A 20478-nucleotide genomic window follows, 5' to 3' on the forward strand; every position below is an offset into this window, starting at 1 on the left:
GGTCTATTAATGATAAAATCCATCATTAATAGAGTCTATCATGAATAGATTTTACTATATTTACGATTCTTTAAAAATATTGTTATTCACTTAATTATTATTCCTAAAAGTTCTGTCCATTCTAATTACCTTATTTTGTGTCAAAATGAACATAACTCAATTGACATGGTATTAATACTATCAATAATTCTATTCTCATAAAAGTAAATATTTAAAGAATTTAGGGATGAAAACAAAATAAACCCAAAATTGAAGGACAAAATTGAAATTTAAAGGAATATATATATTGAGAGAACGGCGTAAAGGTCCTTTCTTTCTCGGGTCTCCATACGAAGAAATAAATTCCTTTGAAACCCCATTGTGTAAATATCACAGCGCACTGCCAGATCTAGCCACACCAATGGCTTCTCCACCGACACTTCCGATTTCCGGCCCTCAGTCGGCTGCCGGAGCTCCATCTCAGCCACCCATCGCCACTCCTGCCTTCCGCGCTTTTCTCTCTCGTTTGACCTCCTCCGTCCGCCAAGGCTTCTCCCATCGCCGCCCATGGTCGGAGCTCGTTGATCGGAGTTCTATGGCTCGCCCCGACAACCTTTCCGAAGCCTATTCCCGGATCCGCAAGAACTTCTCATACTTCCGTGTCAATTACATCACCCTCTTTGCCCTTGTTCTCGGTTTTTCTCTTCTCTCCCACCCGTTTTCTCTCTTGACTCTTCTTTCACTCCTCGCTGCTTGGAGCTTTCTCTACATTTTCCGTCCTTCCGATCAGCCGCTGGTTATTCGTGGCCGTACTTTTTCGGATTTCGAAACGTTGGTTGGGTTGGGGGTTTTGACTGTGATTGTGGTGTTCCTCACTAGTGTTGGATCGCTCCTGATTTCGGCGTCGATGATTGGATTTTCCATTGTGTGCATTCACGGTGCGTTTAGGGTTCCAGAGGATCTCTTCCTTGACGATCAAGAGCCTGTAAATGGAGGATTCCTGTCATTTCTCGGTGGCGCCGCCTCTGCTGCTTCAGCCGCAGGTCCTGCAATTGCAGCGCGTGTATAGCCAGATCCTGATCGGCGCCTGATGAACGAACTGATGGCAGTTTGATTATGGGTTAGGCTTACTTGTTGTACTCTCTTCAGTTTTAATTCTTGTGATCTGTAAGAACTGGATTAGGGTTTGTTCTCTCATAACGTAGGTTGTATCTCAAGATGCTGCAAATTTATATATCAACATTTTTGTTTAGTTGTTCTATATACAATACAACGAATCGGAGTCTGTATCACTTAGGGCGATTATTACGCAATTCTTTTACTATAGTCTCTCATTTCTTTAGATAACGCTTCAACCCCGTTGTCATGTACGTTGCTACTATGGTCCTGTTTAATTTCAGATCTTGTTTTCTTCTAATGAAATTCAAAGTGTGTCAATTGTTTGGTTAGCATTGGACTGTTTCCTTTCATGTTACTCTAATTCTGTAATTGCAGGAAAGTCTGAATATGGTTGTGTACTGCGCTTCAAATCGTATATTACCTATATTCTTTCTTGGGCAGCAGTAAAAATTAGTGTATCATGTGTATTTGCAGGGGTTGTGGGTGGTGGGGGCTTCTGGAAAGGGGTTACGTTGTCATTTATGTTCATCTTCAGATTGGATTTCATTGAAGTTAGTGAAATTAATAATTGCTTGCTCTCCAGATTATCTAGATGGGATCTTCAATAGTCTTTTGTTCAACATCACTTTATTCTATGGCCTCTCTACTTGTCATTTACTCTATTATACAGTAGAAAATATGAATATTTTTTACTTGAATCAATCTTTTGTGGAGAGGAGTTCAAGTCATCTTAGAAGGTATTATCTAAGCTTATTTATTTTTTAGTTTTTGTCTTTGGATTTGGTAGTGGTACTTCTCTTTCAGGCTTATAGGTTGTGTGGTTTTTGAAACAGCAATCGGTATTTGAAGACATTGTTTAAGTGGATAGACTTTATACTTGGTTGTATGTGAGTTTTGTTTTGAGGTTAGAGCCATTCTTTCAAAATATGGCATATACATAGTCCTTTGTGATAGCTTGCTGGTGCAGAGAAAGGTAGTGAATACATGTGAAATGTGATAGTGAGAGAGGGGGGATAGGTAGAGTGGTGTGTACTTTGTAGAAAATTTAATTTGGCTGAAATGTTTCAAGTATTGAGCGTTGTGTCGAAAGAGAGTTATGAGAATGAAAAGGGTAAAGGTGACCGTATATATTTGTGCCCTATGTCTATCTCACTTTTTAATCCCATCCTTGATTTTCAATTTACATGTCGACTGCTTTTTCTGACTCTGAGGATTTGTTTGAATCGGAAGTACCTCATGTTTTAGTTAAGTTGAATTTGCCTATTATACAACCACAATCTTACTAATCTCACATGGCCCCACCAAAATTGCTTATTTTGCTAGAATTGGATTGTGTTGTAGACGAATGAAAGTATACTGTCATGTCCTATCACTTGCAACACAACGGGGAGTAGTCTGAGAGTTTAGGAACATTGTAATACTCAAAGTGCCAACATGCATGCAAGTGATGGGAAGTGTTGAGATCATGCATTGTTTGTATGTAGTTTCCTCCTTGATTTGGGAACAAGCATGGATGATTGACAATTTTCTTTTTAACTATTAGGATGAGGAGCATCAAGTATAGTTGACTCAGGATAACTTTAGGCACATGGTATTAGAATTTATAGCTGTGCAAATAGGCTTAGGGAGCTTGACTAAATCATATGGATGTAGAAACATACATTTTCCTGTCTGATTACTTGAACAAGGTGTCGCTTACTCTGATTGTCGCATAGTGGTCGCGTGGTGCCTTAGGCTTGACATTGAGTTGAGAAAAGGTGTGCCTGTATTGAATCTTGTTGTCCAAACTGCTATTTTGCTAGTTGGGGATTGTGTCGAGTAGATGACTGGATTTTAGTTAGTCTGCCATCCACTCCTGCAGGAGACTCGGCTGGATGAGTTGAGTAGAGAGTGTCTTCCTTGAGTTTCAAAGGACCAACACTGAATGAGCTGATTTTGAGTAGTTGAAAGTCCTAGAAAAATGGGTCATTCTTTCTTCAAAAGTTCAGCTTGGCCCTTGGGGAAGTTGCAGGAAACTTATCAGGTCTTCAACCCATTTGAGTATTTTCTCGTACTTATTATCAATGACGTGGCACAATTGTGTCCGAGTAGTTTGATGCAATTCCAGTAGTAAAGGTCTCAAATGTCTTTACTGTTCTTGGATGCTAGATGAATATGGAGTAGAACAAAAGTGATCCTCCTACCCATGAGAATGTCAAGACATATTTGAATTTGTATTCGAGTACATTGGAGGTAGTAGATTGGAGAACTTTTTTATTAGCCTGGTTTTTTAGTGCCCTTTGTAATATTTCATCAATGGAAGCATGGTGGTTGTTAATTATAAAAAGGAGTTAGCTAGCTGATTAGCATGTACAATAAGAACTAGTCAATAGTGTTGAAAAACAATTAGTGCATCTGTTCCTCTGTTTTGTTGAATAATTCTCAGTAGTTGATTTTCTTGCATAAATTTCATGGTTTTTGAGTTTGGTAGGAAAGATGTGAAATGTTTGTCTTGCCCTTCTAAGCAGCTCTGTGAATTATAAGGTCATTGCTTGAGTATATGTTTGGATTTAAGGGAAGTGGGATAGTAGCTTACAGAGTTGTAATGGAGTAAGTTTGGTTGAGGTAAATTAAATTTGATTTAAAATGGAAAATTACAGATGGAGTTGGGGAAATTTGAGTGAATAGGTAGGTTATTCATCCCTGTTTAATTCTAAGTTCGCTAAAATTTAACAGCAATATTCTTCTTGACCTTTCATAAAACATTATCGTGTGGTGTTGTGATCTAAATTTGCATTTTAGATTAATGCTACACTGATTTTGGAATAAATGGTATGGGATAATGAATAAATTTTGTTATCTTTTTAACACAAGGCAGATGATGGGGAATTAGGCTTTGGAGAGAAAGTAATTAATTACATATATGAATACAAATCAAAATAAGCATTACTTCAATGGATAAAAATGAGTACAAAAAATAAAGAATATATATATATATATTTTTTTTTGTCCTCCAAATTCCAAAATGTTGATGCATTTGATTTCAATTTTGAAAATGTAATGTAACTTTTTAGTTCTTGAACTTTTAAGAAGGTGTATTTTGTCTTGTTTTCAAATAATTTAAAATGTTTATTTAAAATACTTAAAAAATTACTTCAAGAATTTTTTAAATTTATTCTTAAAAATTCAAAAACTAAAAAAAAAAACATAGTGATCAAAATATGCATATTCTTAAAGATTGGAGGATTGAGAAGATGTAATTGCAAAACTATGAATCAAACATATCTTTTAGAACTTGGAACTAAGAAGATACTTTTCCTAAAAGATATTAGAGGTTCAAAAGTAATATATATATACTGTCTCTTATACACATCTAGATGTGTATAAGAGACAGAAACTATGAATCAAACATATCTTTTAGAACTTGGAACTAAGAAGATACTTTTCCTAAAAGATATTAGAGGTTCAAAAGTAATATATATATATATATATTAAAAAAATATTAATTCAAACACATATCATTTTAATATATTTTTTCAAACTAACTTGGAGATCCCCACAAAACCCCAAAAACTATCTATATATAAAATTAACAAGCTAACTATAACTACATTAAACAAAAGAAGACAACATGAATAGAAATGAATAATTTTATCTTTTGAATCAAACAAAGTGAATAAAATATAATTGGTTTTTTTCTTCTTGAAAAATAAAATAAAAACACAGCATCAAACAAGCCAATTTGGGTCAGTTTAAAAAAGTAAAAGCCAAACTGAACTGAACTAAACTAAAAAACTTAGATACTAATCTCTTCTCTTTCCTATTTTCTAATTTCACTCCATTTCCTAGGAAGTATCTTCTCATGTCCTTGCTAGTAGGTCCAATGTCCCATTATCTAATACAAACATTGCCCTTAAAACTATTTACATTTGATTAATCCACTTTTGTTAAAATAAGATATACTTCTTATATACTCAATTTTGTTATGATTTAGTCATTAACGAGTGAATATCGACCTTTTGGTGTATAACTATTTCGTGCTTATGGTTAAAATGTATCGATTTGCATACATAAATCTTACATCGTAATGAAATCTTCAATGGTAGAGATTAAATTGTTATAGAATTGTAACATAAGACTGTTAACATGAGCATAACTTTGTCACTAATCATTCCTATTAAGGGTGTGTTTGAATAAACATAACCGAACATATTTAAAAATATATATGGTGTATGACAAAAAAAGTACTTTTTGAATAATTTAGATTCGTTTGTAATTATTTTCTCGATAATCAACTTAAATATGGTCATAACAAAATGGTAATTGACATGTACAAATTGCTATGTGGTAAGAGGTTCAAATCTCTATATTATTTGTCATACTAAAAGAGGGGGGGAAGCAAGAATAAGTTGCAAAAACCACCCCTAAAGTATGGTGGTAGTTGCAATTTATACCCTCAAACTTTTAGTTGTACAAATTGGGTCTCTAAACTTCTATAAGTGTTAAAATTGGACCCTAAAAATCGAACACTTAACTGATACCAATGTTAAATTTATACAATTATGTAAGTTTAAAGGTTCAGTTTGATCCAATTTTAATATATTTATATAATTTGGAGGATTCAATTTTTAAAGTTCGAAGTTTAAGGGTATAATTGCAACTACCACTATACTTTAGAAATGATTTTTGCAATTTACCCAAAAAGCAAATATAACCATATATATTGAAATAGAATTCAAATTAATGGAATACGAAAATTTAAGATAAAAATTAATAGGTAAAAATATCAGTTTGGTCCCTACATTTTTTTGTTTCATTCTTTTTAATCAATGTACTTTACTTTTAGATGTCCAATTATAATCTTTATACTTTTAATCCATTTGAACTTTAGTACTTATATTTTCAATAAATCTTAAATTTAGTTATTAAAAATTAATGGTTATCGAACTTCGTTAATTAAAAATACAAGAATCAAAATTAGATATTTGAAAATATTAAAACCAAATAAATGAAACTCAAATTACAAGTGACCAGAATATTAATTTAATCAAATTAAGTTAAATTATATAAAAAAAATGCCCTTAAGAGTTATGGGGTTTCGTTATAATTATACTCCTAATCTTTTCATTTTAACCTTTGACGTTTGATGTTTATTAAAAACAATACTCCTAGGCTTTTGTTATTAAATATACAAATAAAAAAAAATTATCTACTTCTGTGAATGTTAAACGCATACAAGGAAGAAAATTCATACAAATGACATATCTGTGAACCATACATATTGTCTTCTTCTAAATTTCATCCTCGAACTATAATTTTTTGTTATGTTGTTTACTGTTTTTTTTGTCTAACTCTAACCCTCAAATTTACTTTTACGTATATTGTTCACTTAACCGATATAAAAGCATACACAAATTTTTTTCGCCCATAAATTTCAACCAAAAAAAACATTTCGTAGTTATTTTTTTTAAAAAAAAAATCAAATTTCACAAGTTAAAACGGAACTTACTTGACATTGTAAATCATGATTATTTTTTATAATTTAACCACCAAATTAATAAAAAAAAAAATCAAAGTTAAAAATTGATTTGAAACTAAGGTTTAAAAATGAAAATATCGGTGTCTTAGTTTTACAGGAATTTTGATGGATATTTCTAAAAAACATTATAAAAACAAAAAATAAATTAATTAATAAATAAATATTTTATGATTTTTAATCAAATTGATATATCTAATATCCCTAATATATTTACATTAGTGGCACTATATCACTTATTTCTTGGTATGTTTCATAGATTTTTTACTGTATATTAAAAATATTAAAATTTAATAGTATGGGTAAAAATTGATTTGAAATCCACCTTTTATAAACCCTAAACTCAAATAATTTTGCACCATTTCCAATGAAATTATCCTCTCTCTCTCACATTGTCCTGAGCCGGTGGATCCCATCACTGAAAACACAAAGACATAGCCGTTGGAGGAGCGGTATTGCCACCTTCCCTAAAACCCTCTCCCTCTCTCTCTCTCTCTCTCTCTGTGTTCAATCCTCTCCCAAAAAAATAAAAAACAACCCTAAACCTTGAGAAACACAAAAATCAGAATCAAACCCAAAAAAAAAAAAAAGGAAACTAGCCGTTAAGGCCATCAAACAAGAGAAGAAGAGCCTCTGGTCCCTTATTGCATCCACCTGACATTTGTGTCTCTCTCAGGGATTCACGTGGTCTTTTCTTCATCAAAAAACCCCATTTCTTATTCATCTCTACAAAACCCCTCTCTAAAAAAGGAAACTAGCCGTTAAGGCCATCAAACAAGAGAAGAAAATCTTCTTCCTCATCCTCCTCTGCTTCCAATTTCTTCTTTCCCCTATGCTCTATTCCATTTCCATTCCATTTTCATCCCCTCTCACTCTTTTCTTTGCTCTTCTTTAGCTTTTCTATGGATGATCCTCAAACCCCATTTGATTTCACCTCTTTTTGGAGATACCCATTTCGGGATTTTGGTGTTTTCTTCACTCAATCTCCTGATGGGCTCTGTTTTTCTTCATATAAGAAGATTCTGAGAAAAAACCCTAATGGGTTTGTTTCTTGTGGATTGGGTTTGTTGTTTTTGTTGTTTAATTTGGTTTTTGTTCAACCTGTTTTGAGTCAGGATTGGGATGGTGTGGTTGTGACTCAAGCTGATTTTCAATCCCTTCAGGCTTTTAAGCAAGAGCTTGATGATCCTAAAGGGTTTTTGAAGAGTTGGAATGATAGTGGATTTGGGGCTTGTTCTGGTGGTTGGGTTGGGATTAAATGTGCTAAAGGACAGGTTATTGTAATACAGCTTCCTTGGAAGGGATTAGGAGGTAGAATCACTCAGAAGATTGGCCAACTTCAAGCACTTAGGAAGCTTAGTTTACATGATAACTTCATTGGTGGATCAATCCCTTCTTCATTGGGGCTTCTTCCTAATCTTAGAGGAGTTCAGTTGTTTAATAATCGATTTTCGGGTTCGATCCCGGCTTCATTGGGCCTTTGTCCTCTGCTTCAAACTCTTCACATTAGTAACAATTTGCTCACTGGAACAATCCCACCTACTTTGGCAAACTCCACCAAGCTCTATTGGCTTAACTTGAGCTTTAACTCGTTTTCGGGTCCAATTCCTACGAGTCTTGCTCGATCGGTGTCCCTTACTTTTCTTGATCTTCAACATAACAATCTCTCAGGCAACATTCCTGACTCTTGGGGCGGCGATGTCACCGAGCGAAACCGGGTGTTTCAGCTCAAGTCTCTGACTCTTGATGGCAATCTCCTCTCAGGTACTATACCAACTTCTTTAAGCAAGTTAAGTGAGCTTCAAGTGGTTTCCCTTAGCCACAATAGGTTAAATGGTGGCATTCCTGAAGAAATTAGTAAGCTTTTTCTGCTGAAAACTCTGGATGTTTCCAATAATTTCCTTAATGGAAGCTTGCCACAAAATTTTGATAGATTGAGAAACCTCTCTATTCTCAACTTGAGTAGAAACAGATTCAATGGTCAAATTCCTGAAACTTTAGGGAACATTTCAACACTTACACAACTTGATTTATCTCAGAACAATCTAAGTGGAGAAATACCAGCTTCTCTTGCTGATTTACAAGGTCTTCAATCCTTAAATGTCTCATACAATAACCTTTCGGGTTTGGTTCCTCCACCTCTCGCCGAGAAATTCAATGCAAGTTCCTTTGTTGGGAACATTCAGCTCTGTGGGTTCAGTGGTTCGATTCTGTGCCCATCCCCAGCCCCTTCTCAAGAAGCTCCTGCTCCTCCACCAGAAAGTTCAACAACCCGACATCGGAAGTTAAGTACTAAAGATATAATCCTCATAGCAGCAGGAGCCCTCCTTCTAGTATTGGTTATAGTTTTCTTTGTATTGCTCTGCTGCTTGATAAGGAAAAGGGCTGCTTCAAAAGGAAAGGATGGTGGTGAGGCTGCAGCAGCTGGGGCTGCAAGGGCAGAGAAGGGCGTTCCTCCGACTAGCAGTGAAGTTGAAGCAGGAGGAGGGGATGCCGGTGGAAAGCTCGTCCATTTCGACGGGCAAACGGTCTTCACAGCAGATGATCTTTTGTGTGCAACAGCAGAAATAATGGGAAAGAGTACTTATGGGACTGTTTACAAGGCTACATTGGAAGATGGAAATCAAGTCGCGGTGAAGAGATTGAGAGAGAAAATCACTAAGAGCCAGAAGGAATTTGAAGCAGAGGTGAACATACTTGGTAAGATCAGGCATCCAAATCTACTAGCTTTGAGAGCTTATTACTTGGGACCCAAAGGAGAAAAGCTTCTCGTTTTCGATTACATGCCGAACGGGAGTCTCGCAGCGTTCCTGCACGGTAAGTAACTGCAAATTTCGTACTTTGTTTCACATTTTATTGTAATGTATATACTCTGCAAGCTTGTTTACTCTTTAACTCTCTTTGAAATCTCCAGCTCGTGGACCGGACACATCCATTGATTGGCCGACGAGGATGAAGATAGCTCAGGGTATGACCCGTGGCCTGTGTCACCTTCACGTGCATGAGAACAGTATCCATGGAAACCTAACATCCAGCAACATTCTACTTGATGAGTACATTAATGCTAAGATTGCAGATTTTGGCTTGTCAAGGTTGATGACTGCAGCTGCAAGCTCAAATGTGATAGCTACAGCAGGGGCACTTGGATACCGAGCACCAGAGCTCTCAAAGCTGAAGAAAGCAAATACGAAAACCGACATTTACAGCCTTGGAGTAATCATATTGGAACTCTTGACTGGTAAGTCTCCCGGTGAGGCCATGAACGGAGTCGATTTGCCACAATGGGTTGCATCCATCGTCAAAGAGGAATGGACTAATGAAGTTTTCGATTTGGAGCTGATGAGGGATGCATCTACAATTGGTGATGAGTTACTAAACACTCTGAAACTCGCTTTGCATTGTGTCGACCCTTCACCATCAGCGAGACCGGAAGTTCAACAAGTTTTGCAACAACTGGAGGAGATTAGGCCAGAAACTGCTCCAAGTTCTGGGGATGATGGAGCAGGAGGAGGAGGCCCTTCAATAAGTGAGTGAAAAAAAAGGCTTTTTCCAAACAAGTGCAATGTAGGATGATAGAAAGAGCGACTTCTGTGTGATTCTTTTAATTCTTTTAAGGGTGTTTTTGTCTTAGAATTTAATATGGTTGGCCTCTCGAGCAAAAACAGCTCATATATTTTGTTTCAAGGCCAATTTTTCTACTTTGATAAGTAAATGACTAGAATTCTAGTTATATATAATATTATTTTCCATATCTGCTGAGTACTATATTGAATAACAACAGTTCACTTCCCTGTAAATTTGCAATCAAATTTGAGAATAAATTCTTCTACATATCGTGTAAATAAAGCGCTCGACGAAAGAGTTTACAAGACCATCATGAACACGTACACCGATCCGCTCGCTAAGACTACAAGAAACTCCTCATTAATCAAAAGGTGTGTTTTGTATACATTCTTGTAAAAACTACAACCAAAATTTTCAGCTGTGATCTTTCTGTTTCTGGTAGTCTCTAGTTTCTTCTGCAAGATTCTTCCAAACAGTTGCCATTTTCTCTGCATATCCCACCTGCCACAATGAATTTCGATTACGGTACTTCAAACCGGTTATACGACAAAGTGAAGGTTTTCTTTGTACGTGGAACTCAAGAGAATCTAACCTGATTAAGGACAAAACCTCTCAACATCTGTGTAAAGTCTTCTTGCATCTCCCTATCGAGCCTCTCGAGCTCACTTCTATTGTTTTCCTGCACTCATATTATACTCATATTCATCACTTTAAGCATCTGAAGACTTAATTTAAAATGATTCACCTAATTACATGCATACATAATTCAATTAAATGCCTCTCCCTCTCAAAGTCAACAGCCAGGTGTATGAATATCCATGTAATCGTATATTTTCCAAAGTAGCACATACAGAAAAACGAGTTAAGTGGGGGAGCTGGGGAAGCAAACTACCTTGATCCGGTCATATTCTCTTACTGCACGAGTCTTAGCATCTTCTGTGACGTGCACAGTATCTTTCAACTCTTCAATTTTCCGCAACCTGGATCTGTCTCCACCAAATATCTTGGATGAAGCAACCTCAAGCTTCTCAATCCTTGTATGCAAGGAAGATAAATCTGATGAAAGGGTCTGAACTGTCAGTAGAGCGCTTGCTCGGTCAGAAAATGCACCATTGACAGCTAACATAACTCCAAGATAATCGTGAAGCTTATCCTGAAATGGATGATTGGATACAAGTAAGGACAAGATAATTGATGAAGTGAGTCATCTCCTTAAAGGACCTCATCAACTTAATAGTACTGATCAGTAAGGGAGAGCCCATTTCCAGGACAAAGCATGAGTTTGAACTTTCTGGAATGGAAAACTTTACAGGCCGCAATAAGACATTTAGGGGGTGTTTGGTGATCCATAACGGGATGGGGTTGTAATGTAATAAAAAACTCATGTTTGAGCGTTTTGGACCCGATTTGTAATATAAAACTCATTATGTTCTGATAGTTTTCAATCCAACCCTCTTTCTTATTGTTTTCACACTTCACGATCTCATTTTCATTCTGTCTTCGATTACCCACGCTTTCCAACACTCCTCTGATTCCCAGTAATCCTGATTACATTTTAACTCTCCAAACGGCCTTTAAAGTTTAAAGTAAGTTTGACATGAGGTAAGTATTTTAGAATCTTCAAAATCACCCAATCAATCATTTTGTAACCATAGTGAAAAAATAATTTCTTCTAAGAGTTATCAAACTCGCCCAAGTGGTAGATACTAATTCAACTTGCAACATACTTCTTAGAACTCACCAAGTGCTTCACTGTTTGTGAGTTTAGTTCTCTATACAATCTGCTGGCTTTAACAGCAGCAGTGGCCAGATTCTTCATGTCAGCAGCTCGTACTCTTTGAGCCTCGACAATAGCTTCATCCGTCTCAAACTTGGAAAGCTTTACAAATGCTAATCCCAGTTCCCCCATTGTCTCACCAATGTCTTGCTGAGCTTTCACGAGTGATTCAGCCTTCAAAACAACGGTAAGACATGCAACATTACTAGAAAGTATAATAATGGTAAGACATGTAACTTCGAAACAATGGCAAGACATGCAACAGTACTAGAAAGTATAAAGAAATGAGCGCCATACATTTTCATATCCAAAATTAAGGGCAATCAGCAATGTATTTCAGACTTAACAACAACTCAATCCTATACTCCTCTAACTATGGTTTAATAGAGCTTCTCAAAATATTTACATTATTCCTAATCCTAATGTCACATTATCTAAAATTCTCTAGTTTTGACAAGATGGAGATACGTATGAAAAACTTTACGGCATAAGATTCACACCTGTTGGGAGACATCGCTAAGTTGCTGTTCAATGTCCATTAATTTCGCTTTCTTCTCCAAAAACTCCTTATCTTCTTCCACAACCATCGGCTTTGCCCCAACCCAATCGTTTGCCATTGATTGCTTCAACTCCTTAAAGATTCTCAACAAATCTCTGCCTCCTTTTGCGGGTTTTGCCACCTCCTGCAAATCTACAGCCGCTGCTGGTTCCCCAAATAGTTGTCTCGGCAGCTTCACCGCTCCATCAAGCATCCTTGAAGCTACATCAGTGTTTCTAACTAATGGCAATGAACCCTTTGCCTCCAAAAACATTCTCAACTCCTCACTTTTCCGGATTACTGGATGCAATGCCAATTTCCTCAAATACTTCTCTAATGCAATCCTCCTTTGCTCCACAAACTCCTGCTTTTGCATCATTTGGCTCTCCACCACGTTCTTATCCGGCCTCATCGGTATGAAAAATCCACGGTATGCTTCGAGTAATCGATCAGACAATGCTACAACATCCTTGAACCGCCTTCGAACACCGAATTCGGATCCAGGTCCTCCGTACTCGGGCAGATTAGTTCTCGTCGTAATCAGATACGTGTAGTAACCACTTCCACCAGGGACCAACGAATTGTTTAGCTCATCCATTCTCTGCGGATCCGAAACCGAAATACTCAAGAACTCTGAGCTCAAAGCGTTCGGCGTGGAAGAGAAATCAGGGCTACCATCGCGACCATTAGAGGACGAATCAAAAGAAGTGAAAATGGCCTCTGCATAAGAAGGAGGTTCAAGAAAGGAATCGAAAGGTGAATCAGGGCTTTGACGGTCCACATAAGATGGCGACGATGAAAGCAAGGGATCATAGTTAATCGTCACCGGCCGACTCAATTGACCGTTCCTACCATGAGATTGCTCGTCAGGAGGATCATCAAGAACCAAACTCTCCATTTCGTCACGAGATGAGTGAAGGTCCGCTTCTTCCTCCTGATCTCCATGGCTCATCATATCGAATCGAACAAAGAGAGAACAACACAAAACTAAACTAAACAAACGAAATCAGGAGAGAAAAATGGCGAAATCAACACAAGAATCTTCAAATTTCTACTGTAAACAACGTCGAAATCGAAGGATTAGTGGCGAAAACAGTGGACTATGCGAAGAATTTGAAGAAGGTTTGAAAAATTCTTCGGGGAGATGTGATGAAGCCGCATATGGAGAGAGGTGAACACGGCAGCCGAGGCAGTGAGTCACCACGTGGGTAAGAATAACATTACGAAGAACTCGAGGAATTTGACAACTGAGTCGACTCAGTGTACGGTTTTGCGAGTTAAATGTATAAAACTGGTGATTTATTTTTATTTTTAGTGAGTGAATCAGACTTAAACAATAAGACAATATACTGATAAACTTCTTTGCCTTATCCGTTTTAGATTTTTCTTTTCTTCTTTTTTTTTTTTTCTTTTTTTTTTTTTTTTTTTTTTTTTTTTTTTTTTTTTTTTTTTTTTTTTTTTTTTTTTTTTTTTGATGAAAATGAGTGTTGGAATAAAATATTTTATAAAAATATTTCTTTAAAAAAACTATTTTTAAATAAACGAAAATGAACCAACTTAGTAATAAATATAGTAAAATATCACAATCTATCAGTGATAGATCACGATAGACCACGATAGTCATCTATTAATGTTTGATAAATGTCTATCGTAGTCTATTGCCTAATAGATATCTATCATTGTCTATCCCTATACAGTGATATTTTACTATATTTGAAAATATTTTTAGTAGTTTTATTATTAAAATAATTATAAAAAAAAAAAGTTCAATAGTTGAAAAGGGGGAAATCTTTTTAGTTCAAGATTATATATAATTCGTTATGAGGTGGAGTGATTATGAGCTTATTTGGTAGAGAAGTTGTTTTATGTTTTCAAATTCTTCAAAAAAAAAAAAAAAACATGTGTTTAATAGACAACTCAGATCCTATTTCTTAAAATTGTTTTTTGTTTCTGTCATCTGAATATTGCAACTTAAAAAAATAAAATTTTATGTTTTAATTGAATTTAGATTTTGTTTTTTAAAAAGTGCGAAATTATATTATATAGAGATTAAAAAAAACACTTAGAACTATACAATATATCATGTTATAAACTCAATTCATTTTTTTAAAAAAATAATATATGTTTTATGCAATGAATAGTAGTTATAAAAAAATAACATAAAACATGTTCATAAATAAATTAATAATAGTTTATTGTCAACTAATATTTAGTGAATAGCTCCAACAAATTTAAATTGATTTATAAATATAATATCAATCATATTTTAAACAATAATTTAAATTAGAATTCAATTTCCGAATTACTGCAAAACACATATATGAAAATATAAAATACAACTTTATTTGAATCTCTTGTTTTCAAATTTCCTACCGGTTTGGATTGACAAAAGTATTTTTTAAAAAAATATTTTTATTTAAATTTTTTTATATATAAAAATTTATTTAAGATAAATTTTAAAAGTATTTAAAATCTATTTTGAGCGGTCGTGAAGTCGATTATTTTTAAAATTAAATACTTTAAAAGAAAAAGAAAAAGAAAAAGTGCTAGTTACCTTGTTAAGAGGAAAATAGAATCAAGATGAGGCACCTTAATAGAAAATAATAAAATCTGCTCATAGATAAGATATTTATTACTTTCTCTTAAAAGTTAAAAAGTTCCATTTTTTTTTTCTTTTGACTCTCACATTCATTGAACTAAGAGGAAGTGAAAATTTCAACTTGATGTGACAAAATGTAAGAAAACTAATCTAAATACTTTTTCTAATAATTGTTTCGGTATGGTAAAGTAAGCATTGCTCCATTTTTCATGCATGTAAAAGAAGCTTATACTCACTATTAAAGTATGCAATAATAATAAAACATAGTTTTTGTGTACTCATTTATGCTTCAAGTAAGTTGTCCAATTAATAATATGTCCAAATCTTTCTGTAGAAGTAAAATGAACCCTCTTTCTCTTGAGTACCTTTTTTCTGAAATTAATTAACAACATAAATTAAAAGTTCACACCATTAACTTGAGTGCATTTGTTATAAAATTAGGTTAATGGAACTATATTCCCAAATTTTATTTTAGAGCAATTCATATATAGATTCTTATAGAATTTAAATGTTGACACCTTATTAGTGATGCTTATTGTCAAGTTTATACCACCAAATTTATTGAATCAAATCCTCCTTTGGTCGAGGTTTAGTGGTCATACTTCAAACACAAGTATCTTATATTTAATCGTTTTTATGAAAGTTCTAACAAATAAAAAAATGTTTAATTTTTAAGAAGTTGTTTATCTCAAACATGACCAGTCTCATTTAAATCTTAGATTTCGATTGAATATAAATCACCACTTTCTTTAGTTTAATAAATAAGAGAAGACCTTCAATTTTTTAGAATATATAAATATCTTAACTAATGATTGGCGTTCATTACCATACAAGTTATATTAGTCTCTAGTGAATAATTTAGAGAAATAGTATACAAATATATGTGATAAACTGAACTATTAATCTCGAAGTTTGAAGTTCGATCTCCAACGTTGTATATTGTAGAAACGTGATAGCTTGTGTTTGTTTGTGTTGAATGTAATAAATTAGCGTTAATAGCATTGTGATGCTATCACGTTTCTATAAATAGGATTTTGGATTTTAGAGCATCGAGGCAGAATCGTCTTTTTGTGTCCTTCATGATCTAGATTATACTTTTTAACTCTAAATACTCCATTTAAGCGTGATTACGAAACAAGAGTCCAATCTACATTTGTATTACATCATAATCCCTACAAAATAATAATCATTTAAAGTGTTGTAAAAGTTAGGAGCACAACAAGAATATAGATGTGAATAAGATATAATATAATAATAAAATAACTAAAATTATGAAAATAGGATAATATGGAAAATTCAAAGTGGGATTTTGGGGTGGATTTTCTCACCAATGTGTGTTTTTAAGATCTACCAAATGCCACTGTTTATAGGCAAAGTGGCAAGTAGAGTGTGGTCTTACATGGACACCAAACATGAATAACTATATGGGACAACAAAGATGATTGACACATGACTTTTAGGACACTGAGCATTGGACATCTATTTTGATAATATTAATAATACTCCCCCCTTAAGTGCCCATATATATGTATGAAATATGTCTCGTTAAAACCTTACTAGGAAAAAAAAATCCAATGAGAAAAAAATCTTACTGAAGGAAAAAAAGTACACATTTCATAAAATTTAATATCCTAAAAGAATACAATATATTTTCTCCCCCTCATGAAAATATTACTTGAGATCTCATAATCGCCGCATTCCAATTTTATGCACCAATTTTTCAAAGGTTGCAGTAGGTAAGGCCTCAATAAGTCAAAAAAATTTGTTGTATAGTGGTGTCGCCATTTTCTTCAGTGTAGAAAAACTTTGGTGAAATATGCTCTGTTCTATTTCCTTTAATATATTCTCTTTTGATTTGAAATATGCATGCTATGTTATCTTCGTATAGTATTGTTGGAAGAATTTTACTAAAAAACAAACCACATGTTCCATGAATATGCCGAGTCATTAATCTTAGCGAGGATTTCAGCATGATTTGAAGTAGTTGTTATGTTTTGTTTCACTAATCACCATGATATAACAATTCCTTCAGATATGAATAGATAACCTGTTTGAGATCTAGCTTTGTATGGATCACGTAAATATCCAGAATCTGCATAACCAACTTGATCAAAATTTGATTTATTTGAATAAAACAATCTCATATCAATCGTTCCTCGAAGACAACAAAGTATATGTTTAACTCCATTCCAATGTCTTTTCGTTGGAGAAGAACTATATCTAGCTAATAAATTTACTAAAAACGAAATATCTAGTCATGTATTATTAGCAAGATACATAAGTACACTAATTGCACTAAGATATGGTACTTCAGGACTAAGAAGTTCTTCGTTATTATCTCGAGGTCGAAATATATCTTTCTTCACATCTAGTGAACGAACTTTCAAGGAAATGTTCAGTGGATGTGTTTTGTTCATATAAAATCTTTTCAAAATTTTTCTTGTATAAGTTAACTAATGAATAAATATCTCATCTACTAAATGTTCAATTTGTAAATCAAGACAAAATTTTGTTTTTTCGAAATCTTTCATCTAAAATTCTTTCTTAGGATATTCTATTGCCTTTGAAAACTCTTCAAAAATTCTAATTATATTTAAGTCATCAACATATATAATTATAACAACAAATCCTGATTGTGATTTCTTTATAAAAACACATGGACATATTGGATTATTTTGATATCCTTTTTTCAACAAATATCCACTCATGTGATTGTACCACATTCGTCCTAATTGTTTCAATCCATATAATGACCTTTGTAACTTTATTGAATACAATTTCCGGGAATTTGATTTATATGCTTCAGGTATCTTAAATCCTTTTGAAATTCTCATATAAATATCACTATCAAGAGATCCATATAAATATGTTGTAATTACATCCATAAAATGCATATCTAGACTTTCATACACAGTCAGATCAATTAAATATCTTAGTGTAATTGCATCCACCACTGGAGAATATGTCTCCTCATAATCAATATCATGTCTTTGTGAAAAACCTTGTGCAACTAGTTTTGCTTTATATCTTATGACATTATTATTTTCATTTCATTTTCATGCAAATACCCATTTGTATCCCACAAGTTTGACACCTTCTGGTGTTTGAACGGCTGCTCCAAAAACCTAACGTTTTGAAAGTGAGTTTAATTCTGTCTCAATTTCTTTTTTCGACTGAAGCCAAACTTTTCTATGTCGACATTCTTCAACAGATTTTAGTTCAGGATCCTCATTTTTAGATATCATATCAAGAACAATATTATATGCAAAAATGTTGTCAATAACTACATTAGATCGATTCTATCATTTTTTTGTCCTGACATAGTTTATTGAAATCTTATTATTATCTCTAGATATTTCACCTTCCTTACTAGTTATGTTAAAGATTTCTTCATGGGTATTTATATTCTCAACCAAGTATTTTTTACTATTAATTATTTTTCATTTTTGAGGATTTTTATCTTTGGAACTCACTGGTCTACCACACTTCTGACGTATTCCAGATTCAATAGTGATAACTTGTTGTGTTGGGATATCAATTTTCGATGGGATATTTGCAGCTAATATATGCAACTTAGTTACTTTCTTTGCATCTATAAATGCATCTGTTAATTGATTTGCTATATTTTACAAATGAATTATTTTCTGAACTTCAAATTCACATTGATCTGTATGGGGATCTAAATTAGACAATAACAATGCATTCCATGTAATTTCTTTTTCCAACTTCTTAATTCCTCCCCCTAACGTTGGAAAATTTGTTTCATTTAAATGACAATTAACAAATCAAGCAGTAAATAAATCACCTGTCAAGAGTTTAAGATATTTAATAATTGATGGGGAATCATATCTAACATATATTCCTAACCTTCTTTGAGGACCCATCTAAATACGTTGTGGTGGAGCAATTGGAACACATACTGCGCATCCAAAAATTCTCAGATGAGAAATATATGACTCATGGTCATAAGCTAATTGTAATGACAAGTACTTATGATAAGTTACTGGCCTAATGCGTACAAGTAATGTTGCATGCAAAATAGCATAGCATGTCCCCATACAGATGTAGGAAGCTTATCTCTCATAAGCAATTGTCTTGCAATTAATTGTAAATGTTTTATAAATGATTCTGTTAAACTATTTTGTGCATGAACATGAGCTACAAGATGTTCAACACTTATCCCAATTGACATACAATAATTATAAAAAGCTTGAGATATAAATTTATCCGCATTATCAAGACGAAGGGTCTTAATTGTATAATCAGGAAACTGTGCTCTTAACTTAATTATTTATTTGAGCAAGTAATCTTGCAAATGTAAGATTTCAACTTGATAATAAGCACACGTGTGATCATCTATTTGATACATTTATTAATACCATAAAATACTTAAATGGTCCACTTGGTAGGCTAAGTCCACATAATCATCATGAATTCTTTCTAAATATGCAGGTGATTCAATTCCCACTTTAGCTGGCGAGGCGATGATCTAATTATTAATTTACCTTGAGAGCAAGCATCACATGATAATTCATTAGATTGAAGAATCTCCTGGCTCTTTAATGGATGTTTCATTTGAATTCTCAATAATTCTTTTCATCATTATAGATCCTAGATGACCTTATTTGTCATGTCAAATAACTAATATATCTAGATTCGTGAACTTCAAGTTCATTGTTGCATATGTTTCAATTACTCGTATATAAGTATAATATTAAGATCTACTAACATGCAACAGAAGCAAATGGAATCAATTAATTTGAGTTCTAAAAGTATGCTTAAACAGAACATTCAGAAAATGGTTTCTAAACTACATACCTTTGATGAATTCTCCCAATTCCAAGTCACTCTTCACGTGATTCCAGCTCCAATTCAACAGTAAACCACCAAGAGATCTTCTCTACTATTCTCAGTCTTGAATTTGAGTAGTGGAACTCAGATTGGAGTGAATTTGTAAAAGAAAAATGGGTTTTTAGATGATGAACAAGCTTTCTGTAGGAAACCTATTTCCAATATCTAGCCTTCCATTTCTCAGCCAAATTGGAGTGAATTTATCCATTCTTTTCATGCAGGCACTGAAGGAGACATCTCAAGGTCACCTCAATTGCATGTATGAAAATAGGATTTGTGTGTGTATATGAGGGTAATACCTCAATTGTGTGAAAAAGTAGGAAGATCCCACTCAAATCTAATTTCCAATTTTGTATATTTAAATTCAAATTTTAATTAATTCAAAAATTAACTAAAATTTGAGATTTAATTAATTCATTATGAATTAAATTTAAAACATCAAAATTCAATTTCTCAAATTGAATTGAAATTAAAAAATAATTTGATTTTTAAGTAATTAAACATATTTAATTAATTAAATAATAATTTAATATCAA

General features: G+C 33.6%; 3 protein-coding genes across 3 annotated transcripts; 2 read left to right on the forward strand and 1 right to left on the reverse strand.

Moving 5' to 3' along the window:
* The first annotated feature begins 306 nt into the window (after nt 1-306).
* On the forward strand, nt 307-1427 carry LOC120082178 (PRA1 family protein B3-like). The gene has a single exon (XM_039037435.1). The coding sequence runs from the start codon at nt 401-403 to the stop codon at nt 1046-1048; it is 648 nt and encodes a 215-aa protein (XP_038893363.1). The 5' UTR covers nt 307-400; the 3' UTR covers nt 1049-1427.
* A 5597-nt stretch (nt 1428-7024) lies between these two features.
* LOC120081453 (probable leucine-rich repeat receptor-like protein kinase IMK3) lies at nt 7025-10479 on the forward strand. Its single transcript, XM_039036332.1, has 2 exons — nt 7025-9430; nt 9528-10479. The coding sequence occupies exons 1-2, from the start codon at nt 7516-7518 to the stop codon at nt 10145-10147; spliced, it is 2535 nt and encodes an 844-aa protein (XP_038892260.1). The 5' UTR covers nt 7025-7515; the 3' UTR covers nt 10148-10479.
* Nucleotides 10423-13693, reverse strand: LOC120081454 (sorting nexin 2B-like). The gene is made up of 5 exons (XM_039036333.1): nt 12455-13693; nt 11919-12128; nt 11070-11330; nt 10770-10856; nt 10423-10678 (listed from the first exon to the last, which is right to left on the reverse strand). The coding sequence occupies exons 1-5, from the start codon at nt 13445-13447 to the stop codon at nt 10592-10594; spliced, it is 1638 nt and encodes a 545-aa protein (XP_038892261.1). The 5' UTR covers nt 13448-13693; the 3' UTR covers nt 10423-10591.
* Between the last annotated feature and the right edge of the window lie 6785 nt (nt 13694-20478).

This window comes from Benincasa hispida, chromosome 7 (assembly GCF_009727055.1).
Source record: "Benincasa hispida cultivar B227 chromosome 7, ASM972705v1, whole genome shotgun sequence".
Classification (NCBI taxonomy): Eukaryota; Viridiplantae; Streptophyta; class Magnoliopsida; order Cucurbitales; family Cucurbitaceae; genus Benincasa; species Benincasa hispida.

Excerpts from the sequence above, each read along its gene's own strand:
- LOC120081453 (XM_039036332.1), top strand. The coding sequence starts at position 7,516 with ATGGATGATCCTCAAACCCCATTTGATTTCACCTCTTTTTGGAGATAC. Across the intron at positions 9,431-9,527 it reads TCTCGCAGCGTTCCTGCACG|CTCGTGGACCGGACACATCC; the intron begins GTAAGTAACTGC and ends TGAAATCTCCAG.
- LOC120082178 (XM_039037435.1), top strand. The coding sequence starts at position 401 with ATGGCTTCTCCACCGACACTTCCGATTTCCGGCCCTCAGTCGGCTGCC.
- LOC120081454 (XM_039036333.1), bottom strand. The coding sequence starts at position 13,447 with ATGATGAGCCATGGAGATCAGGAGGAAGAAGCGGACCTTCACTCATCT. Across the intron at positions 12,129-12,454 it reads TTAGCGATGTCTCCCAACAG|GCTGAATCACTCGTGAAAGC; the intron begins GTGTGAATCTTA and ends GTTGTTTTGAAG. Across the intron at positions 10,857-11,069 it reads GAGAATATGACCGGATCAAG|GAAAACAATAGAAGTGAGCT; the intron begins GTAGTTTGCTTC and ends ATATGAGTGCAG.